At 46.5% G+C, this 25,279-nt stretch overlaps 2 protein-coding genes across 8 annotated transcripts in view; one reads left to right on the plus strand and one right to left on the minus strand.

The window, feature by feature from the left end:
* Positions 1 to 6,860, plus strand: part of ARHGEF4 (Rho guanine nucleotide exchange factor 4) — a 77,158-nt gene extending 70,298 nt beyond the window's left edge. For 5 of the 6 annotated variants that reach the window (XM_081058854.1, XM_081058859.1, XM_081058858.1 and 2 more), the window contains 6 exons: positions 500 to 732; positions 1,024 to 1,153; positions 2,507 to 2,638; positions 3,379 to 3,622; positions 4,373 to 4,450; positions 4,987 to 6,860. In XM_081058854.1, the coding sequence (XP_080914980.1) occupies positions 500 to 732; positions 1,024 to 1,153; positions 2,507 to 2,638; positions 3,379 to 3,622; positions 4,373 to 4,450; positions 4,987 to 5,138 (969 nt within the window). In that variant the 3' untranslated portion in view covers positions 5,139 to 6,860. Of the gene's footprint in view, positions 1 to 346; positions 445 to 499; positions 733 to 1,023; positions 1,154 to 2,506; positions 2,639 to 3,378; positions 3,623 to 4,372; positions 4,451 to 4,986 lie in introns of all 6 variants that reach the window. The other variant, XM_081058856.1, reaches the window with a different exon arrangement.
* The window catches only part of FAM168B (family with sequence similarity 168 member B), a 46,247-nt gene continuing 27,821 nt past the window's right edge, over positions 6,854 to 25,279 (minus strand). The window contains exons 4-7 of one of the 2 annotated variants that reach the window (XR_013993967.1): positions 13,968 to 14,110; positions 13,667 to 13,844; positions 11,771 to 12,358; positions 6,854 to 11,337 (exon numbers count right to left, since the gene is read on the minus strand). Coding sequence is in view for 1 of the 2 variants with exons in the window: in XM_081058860.1 (XP_080914986.1) it covers positions 11,783 to 11,895; positions 13,667 to 13,844; positions 13,968 to 14,110 (434 nt within the window). In the remaining variant the exon portion in view is untranslated. The remainder of the gene's footprint in view (positions 11,338 to 11,770; positions 12,359 to 13,666; positions 13,845 to 13,967; positions 14,111 to 25,279) is intronic. The other variant, XM_081058860.1, reaches the window with a different exon arrangement.

Raw genomic sequence — 25,279 nt, forward strand, 5'->3', positions numbered from 1 at the left:
TACCCTCCTTGCTCACCTAAGGTCACTAAATAGCAGACCTGGTAGACAAAGCTAAGAAAAAAAAAAAAGGCCAGAACTTTGTGCAGAAGCAGGACACTGGGCCGAGGATGAAAATCTGGAAGCACAGCCATGGCCGCTGGCATCATTCTCTCTCTCTTCTCTCTTCTCTTCCCTCCCCCTCCTATTTTTGGCCTTGATAGCCCTTCTTTATTAGAATTTCTGATTTCATCCAAAAAATGTGTTTTGACTGATACACAGTTAAAATACTTGCCGAGGGCCCTGCTGAGGAAGCTGGTGGTGACGGGTTTGCATATTGCCAATTTTCAGAGGTCTTTTACGTCCCTAGGTGTGATTCCCATATCTTGCGCCAGAGCAGTAGGTGGACGGCTGAGCCCAGCTGCAGAAGGAAATGCAGAGGCTTCCACTCCCTCCTTCTGCACACAGGTAGGGTTGCCTGGGGGAGGAGACAGCCATCCTAACATCCAACTGTGCCCCCCAGCAAGCCAACTTCCAGATCTACTCGGAGTATTGCAACAACTACCCCAACGCCTGCGTGGAGCTCTCCAGGCTCAGCAAGCTCAGCAAGTACCTGTACTTCTTCGAGGCATGCCGGCTGCTACAGAAGATGATTGACATCTCCCTAGACGGCTTCCTGCTGACTCCCGTGCAGAAGATCTGCAAGTACCCTCTGCAGCTGGCTGAGCTGCTCAAGTACACGCACCCCCAACATAGGTAGGAGGCATGGCAGGGCTGGGGTGCCGCGGCCTGAGGCTCCTCATGCCTGGAGTCTGCCCGTTTGTTGAGTGCTCCTAGTGTAGTGTAGGCAGTACAGCGACAGAGTAAAACCATCCCTGCTCTCGAGAGCTATCAGTGGGCTGAGGGCTATACATCCTGCTCTGTGCAACCTTTATGGAGAAGATGGTGGGGTGCATTGAAAGGCCCAGGGCAAAGCAGCTGGGGGCAGGGTTGGGGGCAGGGGCTCCAGGAGGCTCCCAGCCCTTCTGTATCTCTGTTCTGCCCCAGGGATTTCAAGGATGTGGAAGCTGCCTTACAGGCCATGAAGAATGTGGCGCGGCTCATCAACGAACGGAAACGGAGACTTGAGAACATTGACAAGATCGCTCAGTGGCAGAGCTCCATCGAGGACTGGGAGGTGAGAGAGCCCGACACCCCAGCTTGACCACTTGCTTTACAATTATACTTGCCCCTGCAAATCCTAGGAGGGAGCGGGGGAAACATGAGTTGGTGTTAGAAAAGCGGGTTCCCTGCCCGGGTGACCCACCTGAGCATGGAGCCCAGTCCCTTGGTGCTGCCTCCCAGAGCAGGCCTGGTGGCCTCTTTCCTAGTGAAGAGTGTGTGTGGGGGGGGGTGCTGACCCTGTTACACAGGCACAGAGGGGAGTCCCATGCTGTTCCCAGTGCAGCCAGCCAGCCCAGCAAGAGCTGTTCCTCTGCTTGCAAGAGACAGGCGACATCCCCCAAAGATCACTACTGATCTCAGTCTCTTGGTTCCGTTTCCCTTGCTTGCACAGTCCCCTTGGACCCAGCAGTCTTGCCTTATCAGGCAGCGTGGAGGCCGAACTCATGGTGACATTCGTGTGCTCTAGGAACATCCCTATCCTGTTCTTTCCACTCCCACCCACCAGCCAGAAAATGTTATAAAAACACATATTCCTGGAAATACGGAAGTAGACTCCCTGTGGGTTTTGGTTTTTGTCTTCCTGGAAATTGGTTCTGAGGCCCAGCCCTGGCTAAGGACCCCTGCACACTAATTTGTCTCAAACTGAAAGGCTGCCAACAACTCCTGGCTGTGGTTTGCATTTTCCAGGAGGAACACCAAGGGTCTTTCAGGTCTTAGCCTGAAAGTGTGAAGTCTGAGGATGGGACTTCAGGTACTAAATACATTCGCTGGGAACAAGGTGGTCTTTTAAAGGAAACCCCTATAAGACCAGCCTCAGAGGTGACCTCCAGCCAGGTCTGATTATTGTCTTGGACAGCACCATCCAATTGAATTATCATGTGAGCCAAATGGGGAATTTCATATGTTAAAAAAGAAAAAATGAAACATATATTTAACTTATATCCAAAATATCATTTCAACATGTAATTAACATAAATATCATTAGTGAACTACTTCGCATTCTTTATTTCATAGTAAGGTTTTAGAATCGGTGTGTATTTTACTTACATGACATCCCAATAGGGATTAGCCACATTTCACTTGCTCACGTTACTGGCTGCCATGGAGCCCCATTTTGCAGAACCAGCCAACTCACGGGTCAAATCACCTTTCTACTCCCCACCTCACTGCCCCCTCCACTTCCTTGGCCCTCATGAGAAGCCCCTCCCTCTGTAGCCTGCTGCTTGCCACAAACCCTGGCCCAGTGGGACTGGAACCAGTCGCAAGCACCCACCCCCAACAATGCAGGCAGGGCGCAGAGCCCGAGGGGCTTTGTCTCAGCCCCAGATGGGGCACTCAGTTCATGGCTGTCCTTGGGGTCCCCCAGGGAGAAGATCTCCTGGTCAGGAGCTCAGAACTCATCTACTCGGGGGAGCTGACTCGTGTTACACAGCCACAAGCCAAGAGCCAGCAGAGGATGTTTTTTCTCTTTGACCACCAGCTCATCTACTGTAAGAAGGTACCAGAGTCACTCTTCCCTACTGGACGAACTGTTTAGAGCAGGAATGGAGAGAGTGAAGCTGAGGGCTGGGAGCAGCTGCCCAGAGCAAATGTGCCACACACAGGCAGTTCCTCTCCCAGGAGCCCCAAGTACAGCAGGCCCTTCCTGGTCAGGCCCTGAGGGCCAGGATGAAGGTGGCTTTCTGCAGTGAGCCTAGTATGCCAGGGACCAGGGGGCCGGACCAGGTTGTGCTGCTGAGCACACCTTCCTTCCTGACCTAGCCTACCTACTTCTCCAGCCACCTCTCCTCTTCCTCCAAACCTCAGCTTCCACTCCCCACGCGTGGGGTCCTCTGCTCCAGCAGCCTCCCTGTTTCTTCTGTGCTGCTAGCTTCTCCTCCTCTTCCCAAAATGGCTCAGCGGCCCTGTCCAGAAGCCCTCCTGACCACTGGCTCTGCGGCTGGCCCTGGTATACTTGGTGCTCTTCTCTACTGTGCGCTTAGCCCGGGCCCACCAACTGCAGGTGCCTTAAAGACCCCCAGGCCAGCCCATGACTTAGCTGGAGGAACAAGGCTCTTCGTCCTAGGTCTGGCAGTTGGGGTCCACACCAGGCTCGCTCTGCCCTCGTGAGCTCATCTGCTGGGGAGGCGGGTGCAGCAGAGGGTGAGGCAGGGCCTTGGGTGCGTCAGGAGGGCGGAGCAGAGGCCAGGGAGGGCCCTGCCAAGGAGGCTGGCTGGCAGCTCCCGGTGTCTGTGGCAGGACCTTCTCCGCCGGGATGTGCTGTACTACAAGGGCCGAGTGGACATGGATGGCCTGCAGGTACTGGACCTAGAGGACAGGAAGGACAGAGACCTCCATGTGAGCATCAGGAATGCCTTCCTGCTGCAGTGTGGCACCACAGGGGAGAGCCACCTGCTGTGTGCCCGGAAGCCTGAGCAGAAGCAGCGCTGGCTCAAGGCCTTTGCCAGGGAGAAGGAGCAGGTGCGGCTGGACCAGGAGACAGGTGTGCCACGCCCCCCCCCCAGCTCTGCTCCCCTGTGAGGGCCCACAAGGCCTGCTTGTCCCTGAACACAAGGGGGTCAGGAAAGCAGGACTGGGACAGCGTGTCGCACTGCCCAGTGCCTTGGGTTTGGCAAGGCTGCAGGGCACCACTTGGGTTCAGGCTCTGGGCATGGGTCTGCTGGCCTGTTGGGGATTGCTTCCACCTCACACGCATGTGTGCACGCACACTCCAGAGCGGTGGGCCCTCTGTTCAGCTGCAGACTTGGGAGAGCCCCTTTCCAGCCCCTGGGAGAACACTGGAGCAGGAGGTGGGACTGGCCTCCAGAAGCTTGTCCCGTCCCCACATGAGCAGGGCACCTCTCCACTGCACCCCCTCCTGTCCATCTATCCCTGGGCCTCACACTGAGCAGTGACCAGGCTCGCTCCTGGCCTGGGAAAAAGCCTCCACCACAGTGGGGACAGGGGACACTAGGCACTGGACATGTTGGGGATCAGATGAGAAATGGGAGAGGGCAAGGGAGCATGTGGGGAGGGCCTCCGAGAAAGACCAGAGCACCACCTCTGCCTGGGGGCTGAGCTGGACAGTTCCTACAGCAGGATGGGCCCAAAGCTCCGTGGGAGGTTCAGGGCACATGGGCCAGCGCCAGCACTAGGAAGCACAGGACGAGAAGCCCATGGGCCAGGGACGAGGAGGAAAGGCATCCAAGTCATCTCAGGGAAGACAGGGTCCCGTTTGTGTCCTTCCCTCCAGGCTTCTTCATTACTGAACTGCAGAGGAAGCAGGCCATGCTGAATGGCAGCAGGCAGCAGGCAGCTTGGAAGCCCAAAGGTAAGAGGTGGTGGTCCCACGTCCATCCATGGCCCAAGCCACCATCGAACCCTTATCTGACCCACAAAGCCGAGTAGGCCAACACCTGGGTCCTCAGTTACCCACTGCCCCTTTGCAGGAGTTTGTCCCCAAAGGTTGGTGATAAGGGGTCACCAGTGATGAAATTTGTGTCAGTCTGCAGTTGAGATTCTCTTTCGATCTGAGGGGTCCTCAGACCCCTCAGAGCAGCACCGTTAGTGAGTCTTACTTCCCCCGGCAGGCCTGCTTTCTGGCAGGCATCTCACAATCACCTAGCAAAGAGCTCAAACCCCATTCCTACAGAGACATGGCCAAGCCTTGCTTTGGAGAAATGTCAGGGCCCCACCTCTTCCCAGGCCCCTGGGTGTGGGCAGCCCCACAGGAAGCAAGCTCGCTACCGTGGGGTCTGAGACAGGACCATGGGAAAGGCCCATGCCCCTCCCCACAGCAGAGGACGCCACTGTGCCCGGTGCCACCAGCTCCCTAAGCACCTCCATAACCCCTGCTCTTTTAACCAGCCCTTGGCCGGCCCTCCTACCTGACGCGCCAGAAGCACCCAGCACTGCTTGCCAGCCTGTCCCAGCAACAGGTCGTGGTGCTGGCAGAGCCCAAGCGAAAGCCATCCACCTTCCGGCACGGCATTAGCCGGCTGGCACCCTTCCGCAAATGAATCCACCCCCCCCAACAGCACATCTGGACCTCCCGCCCTGCCAGTGCGCCTCCAGCTGCCCTCCACAAGACGCACCCACAGCAACTGGCCCTTCTATGCCTATCCTGCAAACTGGAAGTGAGCAGGGCTGAGCAAGGGAGGGGCTCGCTGGCAGCAGTATGTGCCCGGTTCTGCAGCCTTGCACGTGGCTCTTCCCACTACTGGTACACTGAAGACACCGAATGGACAGCTGGGAGCCCCACAGCACAGGGACCTTCCACCACCCTCTCTGGACCTTTGTGGGGCCTCCTGGGAGCCACAGCTCAGAAACACCAGCCAGGTGCATGTGTGTGAGCAGACCGGCCATTTGAGACCGTCTTCTGTGGACATCACCCTCCACCTCTTCCTCCTCCTCCTCTCTGGGCAGGAGGCTGACTGCTTTCCACCATTTGGAAAGCCGGGCTGTGTGCCCCTCTACGCTCCAATTCTCCTTGCAGGCCAACTGATAGTGGCAGCTGGCATACCTAGAGGGTGGGAACCAGGAGTTCTGTACAATATCTGGTCCCCGAGGCCCCCATTTTACCTACTAGTCCCTCTCTAGACACTCCTGGCTGTTGGACACCTTCACTTGTGATGTGTTTATAGTGGAAAGAAAGAACATAATCAGCTGCATACTTCCATCAGGGTTTGTGACCAGGCTACATGTAGCTGTGTTGACTCCAGAACCTGGTTCCGGTTTTTTGTTCTGATTTTGTTTTTCTAACAATGGAGAAAAATAATTGTTAGTGATACAAGAAGATTGCCTTACCCTAAGTGGACGTGAGAAGCCATAAGGACTGAGTTCTGGCCCAGCACCCAGGACTGACCCAGAAGGCCAGTGGGCATGTGGGCTGGAGGGAAGCCCACACCCTCCAGGAGGGGGCACCCGTGAGTGAGGCCCGGGCCTGGCTTGTGGGTGTGGAGCAGAGCAGGAATTCAGCAGCACGTAGTCACTTGTGCACTATTACCTTCTCTATGCCAGAAACTACATTTAATTTCATAAAGAAACATGAAAAATAACCTGGTTGTCAGCCCATTTTCTGTTGGTCTGCATTTTCTTCTCTGTATGCCCACCCTTCCATGTCTGCACCAGGCCTTCACTTACCCAGGAGGACAGAGCCGAGCAGTGCCCAGAGGTGGGGTGAGGCTCATCTCCTCGAGACCATGCCTCAGGGCTATGGTGGACAGGCTGAGGTGGCCAGGCTAAGTGCCTCTAAGAGACAGCATGGGGCCTGGGATCTGTCCAGGTGTGGGCTACAACTGGCTCAGGCCCTCCCTCTCCCTAGGGTCCGGAAGCCCATGCCCTCCCTGACTGCTCCGTCTGCTGAGCTGAAGTTAGCAAATATGAGTTTGGGAGACAGGCAATATGTAATCTTTCTGGGTCTCAGCATCTTCCTTAGTGAAAGGGGGAAGAATGTGTCTTTCTGGGAGTATCTGGGCCACAGGACCAGGAGAAATGGAATGAGGGTGGCTCCCATCCCCTTCCCACCTGGAAAACAGTCCCACAACCTGCTGCCTCCTTACACACTGCCAAGGTCAAGAGTGCCTGGCTTGAGGTGAGAAGCAGCTGAGTACCACAAGGACCTCTGCCTGAAATCCCTGGAGTTCCCAACTTGAGGGAAATTAAACCACTTCCCAGCCATGCAAACCACCTTGAGACCAAACAAAACCTACAGGGAAAAATGACAACCACAATATGCAACACAAGTCAATCTTTATTGAAAACTGCAGTATTAATACATAACTCTTGTTACAATAAACGTGCTTTTAAGAATTTTAAATCTGAACTCATCTACTCATCAGATTGCATAAAAAATTAAAAGAGTATGAATTTATATATAATGGGCCTGGCTCAGGATGGATGTTCCATTCCTTTGTATTGATTGACATCTAAGTTCAATGCAGAGGAGAGGGATGCATTTAACACTGGAAGACAATGGTGACTTAAGTTTAAAAATGTACCAAGAGAACGGTCAAAAAAAACAGTATTCAAAAATCATAAAAAATTTTTATTTCAAAGGAACCATTCCCTAGTAAGTCACAACCCATGTGGCTCCTTGGGGCCTCTCCTTCAAGTGACTGGCAAAATAACCCTGCAGGGCTCACAGGACTGCTGGCCTCAGATCCAGCCCGATCATTCCCTCGTCTGCACAGGGACCCTGGGAGACTCCAACAGGGCACAGGAAAGCGAAATGAGCCACCAGTTCTCTCCAACCTGGAACACAATCCTGGAGCACACCATCTCCTGCAGCTCATCCTGGTTCCCTGGACAGATGCCCGCCTCTTCTCTGTCCTTGTCCCAAGTGAGTTGACTTTAATTGTGGGTACTCATATAAAGTGACCCCACAGGTTTTCTGTTCTTTAAATGAATAGGGTGGAGAAAGAGACAAATCCTCTGAAACATGTAAGATCGATTTTGCATCTTTCTACCCGAAAAGATTAGACCCTCCTTTGCAGCGTGTTATCTGTATTCTACTCAAGCCTGCTGCACCTTCAGAAAGCTCAGGATGAGTAATAAACAGCTCAGGGAAACACACACACACACGGGAAACACACATACATGAGACATGCCAGAGAAGAGAGCTAAGCAGTCTGACCTCCTAAGCCAACCACAATCCTCTTTACAGACACCGATACACACACTTAGAAAGCACCAGACAACCAGAAGTTGCCTCCCACCTCAAGCCATGCACCCTCAAAACCTGCCCTTGCTTCTGCTGGAGGGTGTCAGACAAGTGTCCTGTCCTGTCTGGGCAATGCCCAGGGTTGGCAATGACTGGGATATCCAGCCGTCAGCTGCCAGATGGAGAGAAGGTGGCCTAGCCGCCCAGAGTAATACCATTCCCACATGTTTCCGAAGGACACGCGAAGTCTGCACTTCCGTCTTAAAGCAGGCCCAAATAATGATGTGGCTGGTGCTGGAGCATGCCATCCTTGCATCGCCACTGGCAGGCACCGTCACAGAAACCCATGGACAACAATGCCACACACGACCCTCTCCAAATTACCTCAAGAACACATTTATCCTCATTATGGAGGGGATGATGCCACCAGATAGAGCCAGGCACTTCTGCCCAGTTTGGGAAGGGCAGGTGCTGCATGAGGAGGCGCCCAACCCAGGGCCATCCGTAATCTCCTGTAAATACTTTATCTGCATTGCACTCAAGAAACAGACTCACAGACTAGCAACTGGTGGGCCCAATCACCACACCAAGAAGAACGTTCTGAAGATTCACACAGGAGACATAGCAGAGGTTCTGGAAGTGCCTCCATGCTGCTACCACGAGTGGCCCCGGCCCTGACGGTGGCCTCCCTTCTCAAAGGCAGCAAGCTGAGGGGACCACTGCTCGCACCAGATTTCTAGAAGCAGAAAAACGGACCTCCTAATAAACCTGAGAGGAGAGGCCAAAAAACAAAAGAAATTAAACCTCCATGATGATGTCCGTGTTTAAAGGAATTAGGTCCTTGGCTTCCTGTCTCAACTTCTAACAGAACTGTAATTCAGCTGAAAGAGTCTCAAATTAGGAAAGCTATATACAAAAAAAGCAAAATTTCTTTAAATGTTCCAGTTGTGCTTGGGGTATCAAATTATGCAACTTTATAACAGGACTTCCATTCCTTAATTTTATTAGAAGGAATTAAAAATGTGCTAAAATGACAACCTACAATAGTTTTACCATTCCTCTGTCCAGATTCTTACACGCCAGACAAGATCTACCTTTCACTGTCATTATCTGATAGCTGGTGCGCCAACAGTGTCAAAATTGAAAAGATGTATTCCATAGCAAGAAAGTATCTGATAAAGTCTCCCAACTCAACCAGACAAAAAGGAAGAGACTTTCTAAAAATTATGAGGGGGGGGAGAGGGGTGTTCATGAAGCTGATATAAATGGGAGAAATGCAACACACTCTTCTTTATCTTTTGAAACCACCAGTTAATTCAGTGCTCGTGAAAACACTCACGCTGTGTGTGCCAAGTCTTAAGCAAGCCTTAAGAAACAGCCTATATACCTTCTTACAGCTTCTTCCTCTTGATTTCAAATGACTCAAATGACTACCCCTTACAGTTGTGTGTACGTGTGTGTGTGTTTTCCCATTTTGTTGTTTGAGGCTTTTATTAAGCATACACTAAAATCCCATCATCTATCTACTACACTAAACTGGGGAAACTGACTTCTCTGTTACTTGCTCAGTTCAGGCCCTGGAGCCCTTAGAATCTTGTTATTACAAACCACCCACTATCCAGATGGAATCACCAACACAGAGTTTAAGAAGTGGACACAAACTGTGTGCCTGGGGTAGATGGCTTCTGCGCATGTGTGTGCACATATACACACCCACACCCACACACACACAGGTTAAGTGCTCATGAGGCAATTTAAAGTACTTATCAGTAAACACACTATGTTAATAGACATTAGGGATAAGGAGTATTTTCTTTACAATGATCCATGCAAAAATATTCCTAAACTTCTTATAAAATAAAATGTGAAAAAAATGATAGAGTACTTACTATAAAAAATAGGGTTACCAAAGGCTCAGGGGTCAGGTGTCCCACTCACCAACCACGGTTGGATGCCAAACCAAAGTAAGAAGAGCAGGGTCCACTCCCCAGTCAAAGCACACAGCACTTGAAATGATGGGGTGGGACAGGCACACATACCCCACCCTGCCTGACACGCTGCTGAGAGGGGACACAGCCCCGCCTCCTCCTACCCGACTCTCTGAGAACACTCACTCCCATCAATACAACTTGGGCACATTTAGGGAAAAAAAGTCCTGGGTTTCGTATGTACAATATTCATATTTTAAACACAAAATCCTTTAGAAAACAAATCCTCCTGGCAGGTGAATGCACTCTGATGCCGCCCAGCGCTTTGCTGTCCGTACCTGCTTTGTGCTGAGTGCCATCAGCTGCACAAAGGGATGGCACAAGAGGTCAGAGACAACGGGCACCAGCCCTGCTGCACACCTCCCATACCTATCCCCAGATGGTCTCAGAGGGTGAGTCCTCCAGTGGACAGGCCCCACACAGCCGTGGCCCTACCTCTCTACAACAGTCAATGTCAAATACAGTTGTGTTCTCTTTTAATAGTTCATAAATATACAACTTTCTTCAGAACAGAGCTGAAGTGTTTGGCCTTCTTTGTGGGCGGGGAGGGGGGGAGAACAGCAATGCCTACATATGTTTTCAGCTGACTCACTCATTTCTCGGAAAAGTAAAAAAAAAAGGGAATTATTTTCTAAGCTAAATCAAGGAGAGGCCAATACCTCCTCCAAGTGTGGCTGTTTCTCTTTCACATATTATCCATCCCAAGGAAATTTACTTCTACACAGGGCTTTCCCAATAAAGACACAGAAAATAGCATCTCCATCAGTAAGAGATTTGTAATGAAAACTTAAGACAGCAATCCAGAGGAAACTGCTTTGCTAACAGACAAACCGCCTCTTGCTGCTAAATGTGCTGGCCACACAACTCTAATCTTCCATGATCATCTTTACGAATGTCCACATCTCAATGACCCAAAGCCTACATGGAAAGGCGGGGTGCCCACTGACCTGGCAGCGCCGAGAGCATCTGTGGCCTTCCATACACTCTCCCTGCCCCTGCAACTCTCCCAGTACAATCAGTGCGAAAGGAACCGATGGCTAAGAACTCAGAGTCTGTGTCTGCAACTGGCAACGCACATCAACCACAAAAGGCTGAAGAATCACCTAAGAGATTTGGACGCTCTATGAAGAAATTCACTTTAACACGTACAATTTTGAGACTGCACACATCACAACACTGTGTTAGTGGACAAGCTGTAAATACTTCCTTTGGGCTTTGCATATGGTGGTTTTGTATCAGTCACCGCAGGTAGTAGTTTGAGCAAGCTTTGTTTTTGTGGTTTTTTTAAACATGCATTCAACTAGATATAATTTCAGAATACATTAATACTCCCTCCTTATCATTACAGTTAGCTAAAAAATTACCAGGCAGCCCCCAAACAGGATCTGCTTTAAGACCAACCCACAGAGTTGTTTGGAGACTGATGGTACAGGGGCCTGCTGGGCTGGGCCCCAGTTGTGTTTAGCTAAGTGTCGAGAGCATGAAGAAGAAAATCCTGGTTGGAGGCACGAGGCCCGCAGCACCAGCGGTGGAATATCCAGGATGTGACTGCACAGCTCCATCCTCAGCCTGGGGGGAAAAGACAGACACCGTCACACAGAGCTCCTGCGGCTCTGCTGCTCTGAAAGGGAGGCATTCCACTCGAGGAGGAGGAAATCCACCAGAACCAGAAAGGGCAGCAGAAGGCAAGGCCACTGTTCCTGGTTCCCGCGGACCTCAGAGGGACGCCCAGCTCTGACTGCAGTGCTATTTCCTGCAGGAGGTGGGTGCAAGGAATAAATAAAGTGTACAGTGCACACAGTAAGTACTCACTGGTTTCCTTCTTTCTTCTAATTTGTACAGTCCCAATATGAACCAAAATTTAAACACCAAATTGCCCTTAAACCAACGGGTCAGGCAGCACTTTTCTCGTTCGTGCTTAAGCTGTGGTAGACTTGCCACCCCCCACTGAGAAAAGAGGCCCTGGGGTCGCGAGCTAAGCCAGGTTTCGCCAGCCACTTACATTTCCGTGTGATCACCACTGAGGGGGCACGTAGCTGTAGGTGGGCGTCCCTGGGGCCCGGTAAGTGGGCACAGTGACTGCGTGGGGGGCGACAGGAGTTGGGGAGTGGGCGGTCAGCAGGGTACCTAGAAGAAAGAGCAGCATGTTTCAGTGGCCGCACAGCTCCACGCAGACTCACGAGGAGGGAGGTACACAGAGAGAAAGGCGGGTCTCAACCGAGTCCTGTCAGAGCGCTGAATACAGAACACCTCAAAGTGTAAAGACACAGGAAGCTCATATTGAAAATGTATTTGTACAAACCTTGTGCCTCCCGTTCATATAAGCATACTCAAATTATTTTTGCAGAAGAGATGACAAATTAGATAAACAGATTACATGATAAATAGAAAATAATTTTTAAAAATTATTCATCCTTTAAAAAGAAGAAAATTGGTCATATGCTATACAACACGTACGAACATTGATGGCATTATGCTAGGTGAAAAAAAGCCAGTTACAAAATGACAAATACTGTAGGATTCCACTTATCTGAGGTCCCTAGAGGAGTCCACATGTTAGAAACAGAAAGTAGGTGGTGGTTGCCAGGAGCTGGGGGATGGGGGAAAAAGGGAAGTTGCTGTGTAATAGGCACAGTGCTTCACTTTTGCAAGATGAAAAAGTTCTGAAGATCTGTTTTACAACAGTGTGAAAAAACTTAACACTACTGAACTGCACACTTGAAAGTGGTCAATACGATAATAAATGGAAGAAAGGGATGGAGGGAGATTCCAAACTACCTAAGCTTTGGAGTACATTAAGATAAACATATTTCCCCCTATGATTAAAGAAGTCAGGGACTATTTGAGTCCATTTATAGACAAGCACTACCTCAAATAGAACACACACATCTTGCACCCCTTCATGCGCCCGTCTCCCTGCCCACACACACCCCAGGGCTTGTCGTCCCCTCCTTCCACAATGCCCCAGCCATGTACTTTCTGTCTGGGCCACAATCTCCTTTGCCTTCAAAGGTAAGTATGGGAAAACCAAATAGAGACTGCGCAGAAAGAAACACACAAGGCATGCTGAAAAACCTTTCTCTCTAGAACGATTTCCTTACATTGCAGTCAAGTTTAGAAAACCAAAGAGAAAACAGTATTTTTCTTAAAAAGTCCCAGCCATGGGCAACCAAGTGCATTGTGTGCACCTGGTCCCCTGCCACAGACAACTTGCATGCCCCTAGGAGGGAACCTAATCCCTGACATGACATTGAGTCCCGAGAGACACCAGGATTCTGTGGAGATGTGTCCATCCTAGCCAGGGCTCTCCTCTGTCAGTGGGTTCCTTTCCTGACCTAAGGGAAGCCTTGGGAAATAAAGTCGATAATGCCACAGGATTTCTACAAGCAGCTGTGATCGCTATTCACAGAGACCAGCTTTCCTAGATTCATGCAAACATCCCCATTCAGAAAACTTGTCCTGCAAAGGCAGCCCATACTAAAGAGAAGGACCAAGAGGAGAGGGCCAAAATGGAGACCACGGTCCCCCTTTCTGCTCAAGCTTTACATGCTCACTGGGGGGATATGGCGACACCTCGTTTCTACTGCCAAACAGCTCAGCGCACCAACAAAGTGGCTCCATCAAATTCAGAAATTGTTATCCAGTCATGCTCCATAGGGAGGGGACTTGGTTTACGGTTTGTTACTCTAAACCTCACCCTCTCATCTCCTCCCAACTAAAAGAAGGGGAGAGAAAGAAGGGGGGAAAAAGATAATCTGCTATTCCTTCCTAAAAGTATCACATGTCCTTCCACGTAACTCTAGACATGAAAAATCAAGGCCAAGAGTCAGAGTATTAGTCAGTTCTCCCTCCCCAGCTCTCAGGCCATCACAGAACAGGTACCCCAGCATCAACTCACCTGCTGACATGGCCATAGTGGTCCCAGCCACCATGCCCATGGTGACCCCATTGCCTCTCGGTGGAGGGATGGGAGCAGGATACACCGTTGCCGGCATGCCATTGGGCTGCACCACCGTGGTGTGGTGGATGACGTGAGGGGGTGCTGCGTACAGGGGCTGTGTATAGTACGTGCCTTGCTGTGGGGAAGAAGAGAGACAACTGCAACAGGGTCCCATAGCCAGGTCAGAGCCCAGCTGGAGCCAACCCTTCCCACATGCACCCAATAGCACCAGTAAGAGCCCCCCGTGTCCCAGGCCTACCTGTGCGTAAGGGCTCTGCTGGGGGTAGGCACTTCGCACGGGGTACACAGCAGTCTGGTAGGGGTTGGGGGAGGAGGAGTACGGAGGCACCGCCCCGCTGGTAGGGGAACAGGACACTTTGTATGGTGTGCCAGGAGTGTAACCTGAAACCAAGAAGCCCAACGGTCTTAGTACAAACCAGAGTGTCTGGCTTAGCACTTGGCCAGACACAGGGGAGGAACCACATGTGCAATGAAGAGCGAAGCAGTTTTCCAGCCCTGAATGCAGTCCAGGTCTGACACCACTGTGGCCCCACCCAGCCTGCACTAAGATCTGACTTCATTTCTTAGACTTGATGGGCAAGGATGCATGTTAGGGTGGGGATCATCTGTGAACGAGGGGGAAAAAGCAGAGGGAAAGTTCTCCTGAGAGTACACTCACCAGTAACAAGAAAAAAATACCCACGCTACTGGAATTTAAACTGGAATGACCTTCCTGGAGCACACTTTGGTACTGAAAATACGTACGTCTCTTAACCCCACAATTCCACTTCTAGAAGTTTGTTTTAAAGAAATAAGCCTGGCAGTGACATCTGCATCATGGCAGCACGAGACTCCCTTTCTCTCACCTCCAACCTACAACAAGTAAAACATCCATGACTTAATAAAGGCTCCTCATCCAACACACCAGGACACTGGGGAGAACCACAGATCGGTACAGGTGAAGATGGGTGAACTGGCACATACAGAGGTGGGACTGGGTGAACAGCAGCGGTGGGGCCCGTGACCCCGGTCCCTCCAGCCTCAGCAGCACCCACAACTCTGGCCACCCTTTGGAGGCAACGTACCTGACTTTAGCCACCCAGTCGCCATGTGCCCACAACCCCAGCCCCCTCCACTGTCCACCACCCCTGTCCCACCACAGCAGCAGTACCCAAGACCTAGGTGACCCTGGGTGTGCTGGAGGCACCCGCCATCCTGGTGATCCTGGGGGGTGACCCCAGGGACACCAGCAGCAGCAAGACACCAGTGATCCCGAAGTCACAAACAACAATGACAAAGGTACTAGTGACACCTCTGGTGAAGGGGGAAACGTGCCGGTTCTCACACATAGCTAGAGGAAGCCCAGGTAAGAGAAACCAAAAACATGTGCTATAGCACAACCTACTAGAAAACAAAGAAAGGCCTCTACTTACCAACCTGTTGAACTCAGAATCAAAGTAAACAGCAAAGCTGTATCAAAATAAGAAAGGTATTTGCTATTTCAAATACAGAGAAACAGCTCATCAAACCCTGTGAAAAAAACGTGGTATCACAAAACCCTCACCAATCCCTACGGAAAAACATGGTAGCACAAAAAGAAAATGGCAGTTCTCCAAAAACCACGCTTAAAGTCACAGGAGACTATGATCTAACTGACAGACAACTCAAAACAGCCATCATGAAGAAACTTAATGAGCTACAAGAAAACTGAGAAAGGAAGTTCAATGAGCTCAGGAAGGAGTAGAAGGAGTACTTTAACCAAGAACCAAACAGAAATTCTGGAAATGAAGAACTCAGTAAATGAGATGATGCACTGGAAATAGAGCAGCAGATATCTGAGAGAATTCGTGAGCTCAAAGACAGAAATCTCGAAATGGTTCCGGCAGATGAGCAGAGAGAACTAAGATTTTTCTTTTTTAAATGAGGAAACTAAACAAGAACTATCCAACGCCATTAGAAAAAGCGACATAAGGATAATGGGTATTCTAAAAGGAGAAGAGAGGAAGAAGGGAGCAGAGAGCTTATCTAGAGAAATAATAGATGAGAACTTTCCAAACCTGGGTAGGAACTGGATATACAAGTCCACGAAACTAAAAGAAAACCTAATTATCTCAACACAAAAAGACCTTCTTCAAGACATCTTAAAACCGTCAAAAGTCAATGATTAAAAAAACATTTAAAGGCAGCCAGGGGATAAAAGTTGGTAACCTATTAAAGCTGGTAACCATCACAGTATCAGCTGATTTCTCCCCACAAACCCTATAGGCCAGGAGAATCAAATGACAAGTTCAAAATACTGGAAGATACAAACTGCTAGCCAGGAATACTCTATCCAGCAAAGTTACACTTCACATATGAAGGAGAAATAAAGGCTTTCCCAGACCAACAAACAATGAGGGAATTCACCACCATCAGATCCATCGTGCAAGAAATGCTGAAAGGGAAGAGCTCTCTTACCTGAAACAGAAAGTTACAAGTACACAAAACTTTGAACAAGGTCAATCAGAAATTTGCAACTCTAGATCAAAATAGCTTAGATAATTATATCACAAAGGTTAAAGGGAAGCAAAAAAAATTTAAAATAACTATAGCTATTTTAATTCGGTAACAAAGCTACAATATAAAAAAGGATAATTTTTTACAATATAAAAAATATAAAAAATATAATTTTTTACAATATAAAAAAGGATAATTTGTGACAATAGCATAAAGAGGGAGGAGGAAAAGGACAGAACCCAACAGAGGCAAATAAAGATAAAATACTATCAACAGAAAAGGACTACTTTAGTTACAAGACATATTATATAAACTGCATGGTAACCACAAAATAAAAATCTAGAGCAAAGGCATGAAATGAAAAAACAAAAACAAAAACAGAAGAACATCATGGAAAACCACCAAACTAAAATGGTAGACATAAACACAAGGAAAAACAATGGAGATATACTGCAACCAAAAAATGAAAGATAAAATAGCAGTACTAAATCCTTATAAATCCATAATCACCCTAAATGTAAATGAATTGAACTCACCCATCAAAAGACAAAGAGTGGCTGGATGGATTTAAAAAACAAAACCTAACTACATGTTGCCGTCAGGACTCATGTTAGATCTAAAGACAAACACACTCAAAGTGAAGGGGTATGTATGATAATACATACTCCAAGCAAATGATAGCCAGAGAAATCAGGTTTATGAGGTGTGCTCAAAGAACATAGTGAATGTTAAAAAAAAGAAGAAAAAAAGAAAAATTATTACAGTAAAAGACATACTGCCATTATTAATCCCCCTCAAAATGCACGCCTCGCTTCAAACACACTTATCCCATCATTCTTGCCACTTTCTGAAGCAAGTTCTGGAACTCCTCTTTCATGAGTGTCTTTAGTTGCGCTGTTGTGGCTGCCTCGATGTCCTGAATCAATCTAAAACGTTTACCTTTCACAGTCATTTGGATTTTGGGGAAGAGCCAAAAGTTGCATGGTGCCAGATCTGGTGAATAAGGTGGGTGAAGACACACCGTAATGTTTTTATTGGACAGAAATTGCTGTAAACCAGAAGTGATGTGTGACACGGAGCCTTCCCATTATGATCAACAAATACAGTGAATGCTGCTGCCGAGTGCCATGCAATGGAAAGGCAGGGGTCTTCAATACGGGAAGCAGAGCATCAAACCTTAGTAACAGTGTGTGACAAGTTTCAACTTGTTTGGTGCAGTCAGTCGGGTGTGAGCTACGGTTGAGAGAAGGTGTGTTTTAAAGTGTGCCCTAAATCATCCTACATAATGACAATGCTCTGTGTCACACATCACTTCCGGTGTGTCCTCACCCACCTTATTCACCGGATCTGCCACTGTGCGACTTCCTGCTCTTCCCCAAAGTCAAAATGATTCTACAGCCACAACAGCACAACTAAAGACAATCTCGAAAGAGGACTTTCCAGAACTGCTTCAGAAAGTGGCAAGAATGATGGGGTAAGTGTGTTCAAAGCGAGGGGGAGTATTTTGAGGGGGATTAATGGCAATGTGTCTTTTTACTATAATAACTTTATTTAAAATTCATCATATTTGTTGATCATATCTCATAGTTATCAATGTTACAAAAGAAAGCAGGTGTGGCAATACTTATATCAGACAAAATAGAACTGAAGTCCAAAAAGATAGGAAGAGACAAAGATGGACAATATATAATGATAAAAGGGACAATCCAACAAGATGCAATAGTTATGTACACACACACACACACACACTCAACAAAGGAGCACCAATATATACAAAATAACAAGAATTGAAGGGAGAAACAGACAGCAACACAATAACTTTAGCATCCCATTCACATCAAAGGATAGACATCTAGACAGAGTCATCGATCTTAAATGACACATTAAGACAGACTGACTTGATAGATATATATATAGAACATTCCACCAGAAACAACAGAATACACATTCTTCTAAAGTACACGTGGAACATTTTCAAAAATAGACCACAGGACAACAACAAAAAACAAAACAAAAAAGTATCAACAAATTTAGGAAGACTGAAATCGTATCAACCATCTTTTCTGACAACTGTATGAAACTAGAAATTAACGACAAGTAGAAAGCTGGAAAAAAATCACAAATACATGCATATTAAACAACATGCTACTGAAAAAACTATTGAGCCAATGAAGAAATCAAAGGAAATATCAAAAAATACATGGAGACAATTGAAAACAAAACTACGACACAATAAAGTCTGTAAGATACAGCAAAACCAGTATTAAGAGGGAAACTTACAGCAATATAGGCTTATCTCAAGAAATGAGAAAAATTCCAAATAAACAACCTAATCTTACACATAAAGGAACTACAAAAAGAACAAGTAAAGCTCAAATTCAGTAGAAGATAGGAAATAATAAAAATCAAGGAGAAGTAAATGAAATAAAGACTGAAAAGATCAATGAAACTAAGATAAAACAAAACTGACAAAGCCTTAGCTAGACAAGGAAAAAGAAGGCTCAAATAGGTAAAATCAGAAACAAGCTACAACGGATACCATAAAAATAATCTTAAGAGACTACTATGAACAGCTATACACCAACAAATTGGACAACCTAGAAGAAATGGATAACGTCTTAGACTCAAATCACCTTCCAAAACTGGATCATGAAGAAATGAAGAATCTGAATACAGTAACTAGAGACAGTAATCAAAAATCAAAAGCCCAGAATCAAACGGCCTCACTGGTGAATTCTACCAAATATCAAAGAACATTAATACCTATCCTTCTCAAACTATTCCAAAAAATTCAAGAGGAGAGAAGGCTCTCAAGCTCATTTTATGAGGCCAATGATTACCAATACCAAAAACAAAATTAACAAAAAAGAAAATTACTCTGATAAAGACAGATGCAAAAACCCACAACAAAATATTAACAAACTGAATAAAACAATACAATAAAAGAATCACATACCTTGGTCAAGTGAGATTTATTCCAGGAATGCAAGGATTTTTTTTTTTTTCACAAATCAATGTGATATACCATATTAACAAAATGAAGGATAAAAATTATCATCTCAATAGATGCAGAAAAAGCATTTCAAAAGATTCAACGTTCATTTATGATTTTTAAAAATTCCCAAAAATGGGTATAGAAGGAAGGTACTTCAACATAATAAAGGCTATATATGACAAATCCACACCTAACATCATTCTCAACAATGAAAACCTGAAAGCTTTTCCTCTAAGATCAGGAACAACACAATGATTCGTAACTTTTACTGGAAATCCTAGCTAGAGCAATTAGGCAAGAAAAAGAAATAAAAGGCACGTAAATTGGAAAGAAAGAAGTAAAACTGTCACTATTTGCAGATGACATGATTTTATACATAGAAAAACCTAAAGAGTCTACCCCCAAAAAAACAAAAAAAACTATTAGAAATAATAAACAGATACAGCAAAGTTGCAGGGTACAACAAAATCAATATCCAAAAATTGTGGTATTTCTATACACTAACTACAAACTATAAGAAATAGAAGTTAAGAACACAATCCCATTTATAGCTACCAATAAAAGAATAAACTACCTAAGAATAAATTTCACCTAAAAGGTAAAAGACATGCACAAGGAAAACTAAACAAATAGGACTACATCAAACTAAAAACATTGTGCACAGCAAAGGACACTGTCAACACAACAAGAAGGCAATCTACCAAATGGAAAAAGATACTTGCCAATCATACATCCAACATGGGGATAATATCCAATATTAACAACTCAATACAACTCAACAAGAAAGAAAAAAAAATTAAAAAATGGGCAGAGAATCTGAATATATTTTTCCCCCAAACAAGACATACAGATGGCCAACAGGTATGTGTAACATCAACATTACCAATTATAAGGGAAATGCAAATCAAAACCACAATGAGACTCACCCCACTCTGATGACAGAATGGCTGTCATCAACAAGACAAGAAATAACAAATGTTGGAGAGAATGTGGCAAAAAGAAAACCCTTGTACACTGCTGGTGAGATTATAAATTAGTACAGCCACTATTAAAAACAGTATAGATGTTCCTCAAAAACTTAAGAATAAAACTACCATATAATCCAGCTATTACACTTCTGGCATTTATCCAAAGACTACAAAAACACCAATTCTAAAAGATATATATATATATATATATGCACCCCTATGTTCTTAGCAGCATTCTTTACAATGACCAAGATAAGGAAACTATGTAAGTGTCCATCAATGGTTAAACGGATAAAGAAGATGTGGTATATATATACAATATAATATTCCTCAGCCATAAAAAAAGAGATGAAACATTGCCATTTGAGACAACATAGATGGACCTTGAGGGTACTATGCTTATTGAAATAAATCAAACAGAGAAAGACAAATACCACATGCTTTTACTCACATGTGGAATAAACAAACAAACAAAACTAAAGAAAAACAAACTCAAAAATGCAGACAACAGACTGGTGGTTACCAGAGGGGAAGAGTGAAATGGATAAAGGGGGTCAACTGTGTGGTGATGGATCGAAACTAGATGTTGAGGTGTATACGAGATATTAAATTACAATGGTGTCCACCTAAAACTCGTATGTTATAAACCAGTGTTACCTCAATTTTTGCGGGGAGCCATTGATGCGCCCCCCCCCTAGGGCGTTTGTCTTAGAAATATTTGGCTGAGTTTCACAGTAACTTGCTTATCTAGAAGCTTACAAGAACAGGGAGGTTGGCTACATGTGAAGGTCAGCATGTTCCAAACGCCAAGAAACAAGGAAGATAAAAAACACAAAAGTCACCACATTCTGTAAATAACGGTGGGAATGTTCCTGCTTATGTGCTGTATAAATTGGCTGAGACAAATAAACTCGGGGCTGCTGGGTTCTTCGGGACTAGCAGTCCTCCCAACCCCATCTTTCGTTTCTGTCTCTTTTCTGTATCCTCACCCCCTCAGTCAGGTCATCTGCTCGACTGGCCGGCAGGCTCCGGCAAGTGGCGCCCGAACAGGGACCTGAAAACCTGGGACCACGGTAGAGGACACCGCTCGGGAAAAGCGCGCAAGTGACTCGGACACGTGAGTCGGTAAGGGAGCGGTTAGTAGATATATAGTTGGGAGTAAAAAATTATGGGGCAAGAGAATAGCAAAGCGCTATTTGTACAGGTCTTAAAGACCATGCTCCGTTCAAGGGGCACTAAGGTTAGCACCACACAGCTGCACTCTTTTCTGCAGTTTGTAGAGGAGGTTTGTCCATGGTTCCCAGAAGAAGGGACAGTTAGCTCGGAAACATGGACAAAGGTTGGTGAGAGGCTAAAGGATTATTATCAAGCACATGGGCCCCAAAAGGTGCCGGTGGAGACTTTTTCCCTGTGGACACTAATCCGTGATTGTCTAGACTCCCGACATGAAGAGACTAAATTTAAGGAACTCCTAAAAGATACAGCTTCTGGTCCTCTAGCATCGGCCGTTCCTAGTGCTCCCCCTACCCCTCCTACGGTAGAGGCTTTTGGGAAAGAATTAGATCCTGCTGAGGCTCAAGAGCTGGAGGATGAGGCTGCCCATTACCACCAGGGAGAGGATTTAATTCTTTTAACAGAGAGAGAACAAAAAAATTACCCATTAAAAAAATTAGTTGAGATGTTAGTTACGCAGTTACAGTCAACACAACTACACAGGAATTCTCAGACCACAGGTTACCCCTCTCAGGATTATACACCGACTCCTTCACAGAGAGCGGGGTTGGAAGGGCCTCCCCTAGTGGATTTAAGTGAGGCAGAGGGGTCTTGCTCCCATAAAGAAAAAAAGAAAAAACACGAGCGGCCTCGTATATACCAAAAGCCACCTCGTGAGACAGGCTCTAGTAATTCAGAAGAGAGTTCTGACGATGAAGAAAAGAAAAGACCTAGAGACAAAGAAAAACGTCATCCCATTAAAAGAGATAGATTTATTCAGAATACAAACACGCTCACTGAAGAAGAACGTATGATGGTGGCTGTGGCACAACAAGGGCCCGGACAAAAATATGATCTAGGATGGAGAAAGCTCCAAGATATGCCAAAAGGGCCGGTCTTGTCATCCTTTCAAAGAGCTTTACAGGAAGCAAGGGCCGCGGGGGAAAAAATGGATGGGTTTAAAAGCGAAGGGCCGATGGCTTTCCCTGTACATGAGATACCGGTACAGGGACAACCACAAGGTCAAAGGGTTTATGGAGCTATAGATTTTAAAAAATTAAAAGAATTAAAACTTGCTTGTGCTCAATATGGTCCTACAGCTCCTTACACAGAGGTAATCCTGGAATCACTTAACAATGACTACACCATGTGCCCAAATGATTGGAAACAGTTAGCTAGAGCTTGTTTGTCTGGAGGGGATTATTTGTTGTGGAAAACAGAATTTACAGAACAGTGTGAAAAAACCCATCGGCTCAATCGAGCCAATGGCATAGCTTCAGATTTAGAAGGTTTATTAGGTGAAAGAGCATATGCTGATACTCACAATCAAATTGGATATGGGATGGGGACTTATGCACAAATATCTCTGGCAGCTAGAAAAGCTTAGAAAAGGCTCCCCACATCCCGAAACATAACTATGGATTTAACTAAAATTCGTCAGGGTCCAGATGAACTTTATCAAGATTTTGTTTCTCGACTCTTGGATGCTGCCGGAAAATTATTAGGTGATAATGATGCAAGTTTATTAGTTACAAAACAACTTGCTTTTGAAAATGCTAATGGGCCTTGTCAAGCCGCCCTGAGACCTTATAGACACAAAGGATCATTAAATGATTATGTTAAGATTTGTCAAGATATAGGACCTTCTTATACGGCTGGTGTCACCCTGGCCGCTGCTTTAAGGGGTCAAACCCTGCAACAATTCTTACAGCCATCCCGAGGACGCGGACGCGGGAGGCGGGCCCCCGGTCCCCCGGGGAGCTGTTTTTCTTGTGGTCAGATGGGACATTTTGTTAAAGACTGTCCCCAAAAAGCTCAGGGCTTTCCAGCGACGGAAAAAGTAGGGGCAACACCCGGGATATGCCCTCGGTGTCAAAAAGGTAAACATTGGGCTAAAGATTGCCGATCAAAACAAGATATACAAGGAAATTTATTACAGCCACAGCGTCAGCCGCAGCAGGGAAACTGGAAAAGGGGCCAGCCTCAGGCCCCTCAAACATATGGGGCATTTCAGGGGCTCCCTCAGGGGAACCCACTGTCAAGCAACAATCCGTTTGTGACCTCTTCAGAGCCACCCCAGGAAGCGCAGGACTGGACCTCAGTTCCGCCGCCCACACAGTATTAACACCTGCTATGGGAATGCAGGCCTTGCCTACGGGCGTATACGGCCCTCTCCCTCCAGGGACGGTGGGACTCGTCTTGGGAAGAAGCAGCTCCACCATGAAGGGGTTGCTTGTCTGCCCTGGAGTAATAGATGAGGACTATACAGGAGAACTAAAAGTAATGGCCCACGCTCCAGAAAATGTAGTTGTAGTAGACAGTGGACAAAGGATAGCTCAATTATTATTGTTGCCTTTAGTAAAAACAGGAAAGGAGCGCTCAGCAAAAACTCGGGGTACACGGGCATTCGGCTCTTCAGATGCCTATTGGGTCCAGCCCATACAACAACAACGTCCCGAAATGGTGCTATGGGTTAATGGACATTCTTTTAGAGGCATCTTAGACACTGGAGCTGATGTCTCTGTTATATCTCAGAGACACTGGCCTAATGCTTGGCCCACACAACCTGCCGTAACTTCTTTACAAGGGATAGGCCAGAGCAAAAGTCCTCTCATTAGTTCACAATTACTACATTGGAAGGATACCGAGGGTCATGCAGGAGAATTTCAACCTTATGTACTCCCTGACTTGCCTGTAAATCTGTGGGGCAGGGATGTCATAAAAAAGATGGGAGTCTATTTACATAGTTCTAATACCGTGGTTACCCGACAATTACTAAATCAGGGATTGCTTCCAAATCAAGGCTTAGGACGTCAAAATCAGGGAATTTCACAACCTATTCACCCAAACACAAATCCTGGGAGGCTAGGTCTTGGAAGTTTTTAGGTGGGGCCCTTGATTGTCCTGTCGCCCATGCAGAAAAAAGAGTTTGGAAATCAGAGACTCCCGTATGGGTTGATCAATGGCCCCTGACTGAAGAAAAGGTGGCTGCCGCAGAGGCGCTGCTACAGGAACAGCTCGCTAGTGGCCACAGAGAACCCTCTACCTCCCCCTGGAACTCTCCTATTTTTGTTGTCAAAAAAAAATCGGGAAAATGGAGACTGCTCCAGGATTTAAGAAAAGTTAATGAAACTATGGAATTAATGGGAGCCTTACAACCTGGGCTTCCTTCTCCTGCTGCCATCCCACAGGACACCTTTAAAATAATCATTGACCTAAAAGACTGTTTCTATACTATACCTTTAGATCCCCATGATTGTCCACGCTTTGCTTTTAGTGTGCCTTCAGTAAATTTTAAAGAGCCGATGAAAAGATATCAATGGAAGGTGTTACCGCAAGGCATGGCTAATAGTCCAACTCTGTGTCAAAAGTTTGTCGCACAGGCACTTTCTCGCACCCGCAAGGAGTATCCATCCCTATATATAATTCATTATATGGATGACATTCTGATTGCCCATAAACAGGAAGGAGTACTCCTCCGTGCTTATGCGGATATGCAACAGGACCTTACTGCTCAAGGACTAGTGATTGCACCTGAAAAAGTACAACGTACTCCCCCGTACGCCTATTTGGGATTCCATTTACAGCCTGATCATTTCTGTTGTCAAAAAGTTAAATTAAGATTAGATCAGCTTACTACTTTAAATGATTTTCAAAAATTCCTTGGTGACATCAATTGGATACGGCCTTATCTAAAACTCACGACAGGCGATCTCAAACCTTTATTTGATATCCTCAAAGGAGATGCTCACCCAAACTCTCCCAGAACTCTCAATGCTGAGGCTAGACAATCCTTAAAAAGGGTAGAAGAGGCCTTAACAGCTCAACAAGCTACTTTTTGTGATTATACTTCACCTTGGGATGCTTATGTATTTGCTACCCATCACACCCCTACTGCAG

Source organism: Rhinolophus hipposideros (genome assembly GCF_964194185.1).
Source record: "Rhinolophus hipposideros genome assembly, chromosome: 9".
Lineage (NCBI taxonomy): Eukaryota > Metazoa > Chordata > Mammalia > Chiroptera > Rhinolophidae > Rhinolophus > Rhinolophus hipposideros.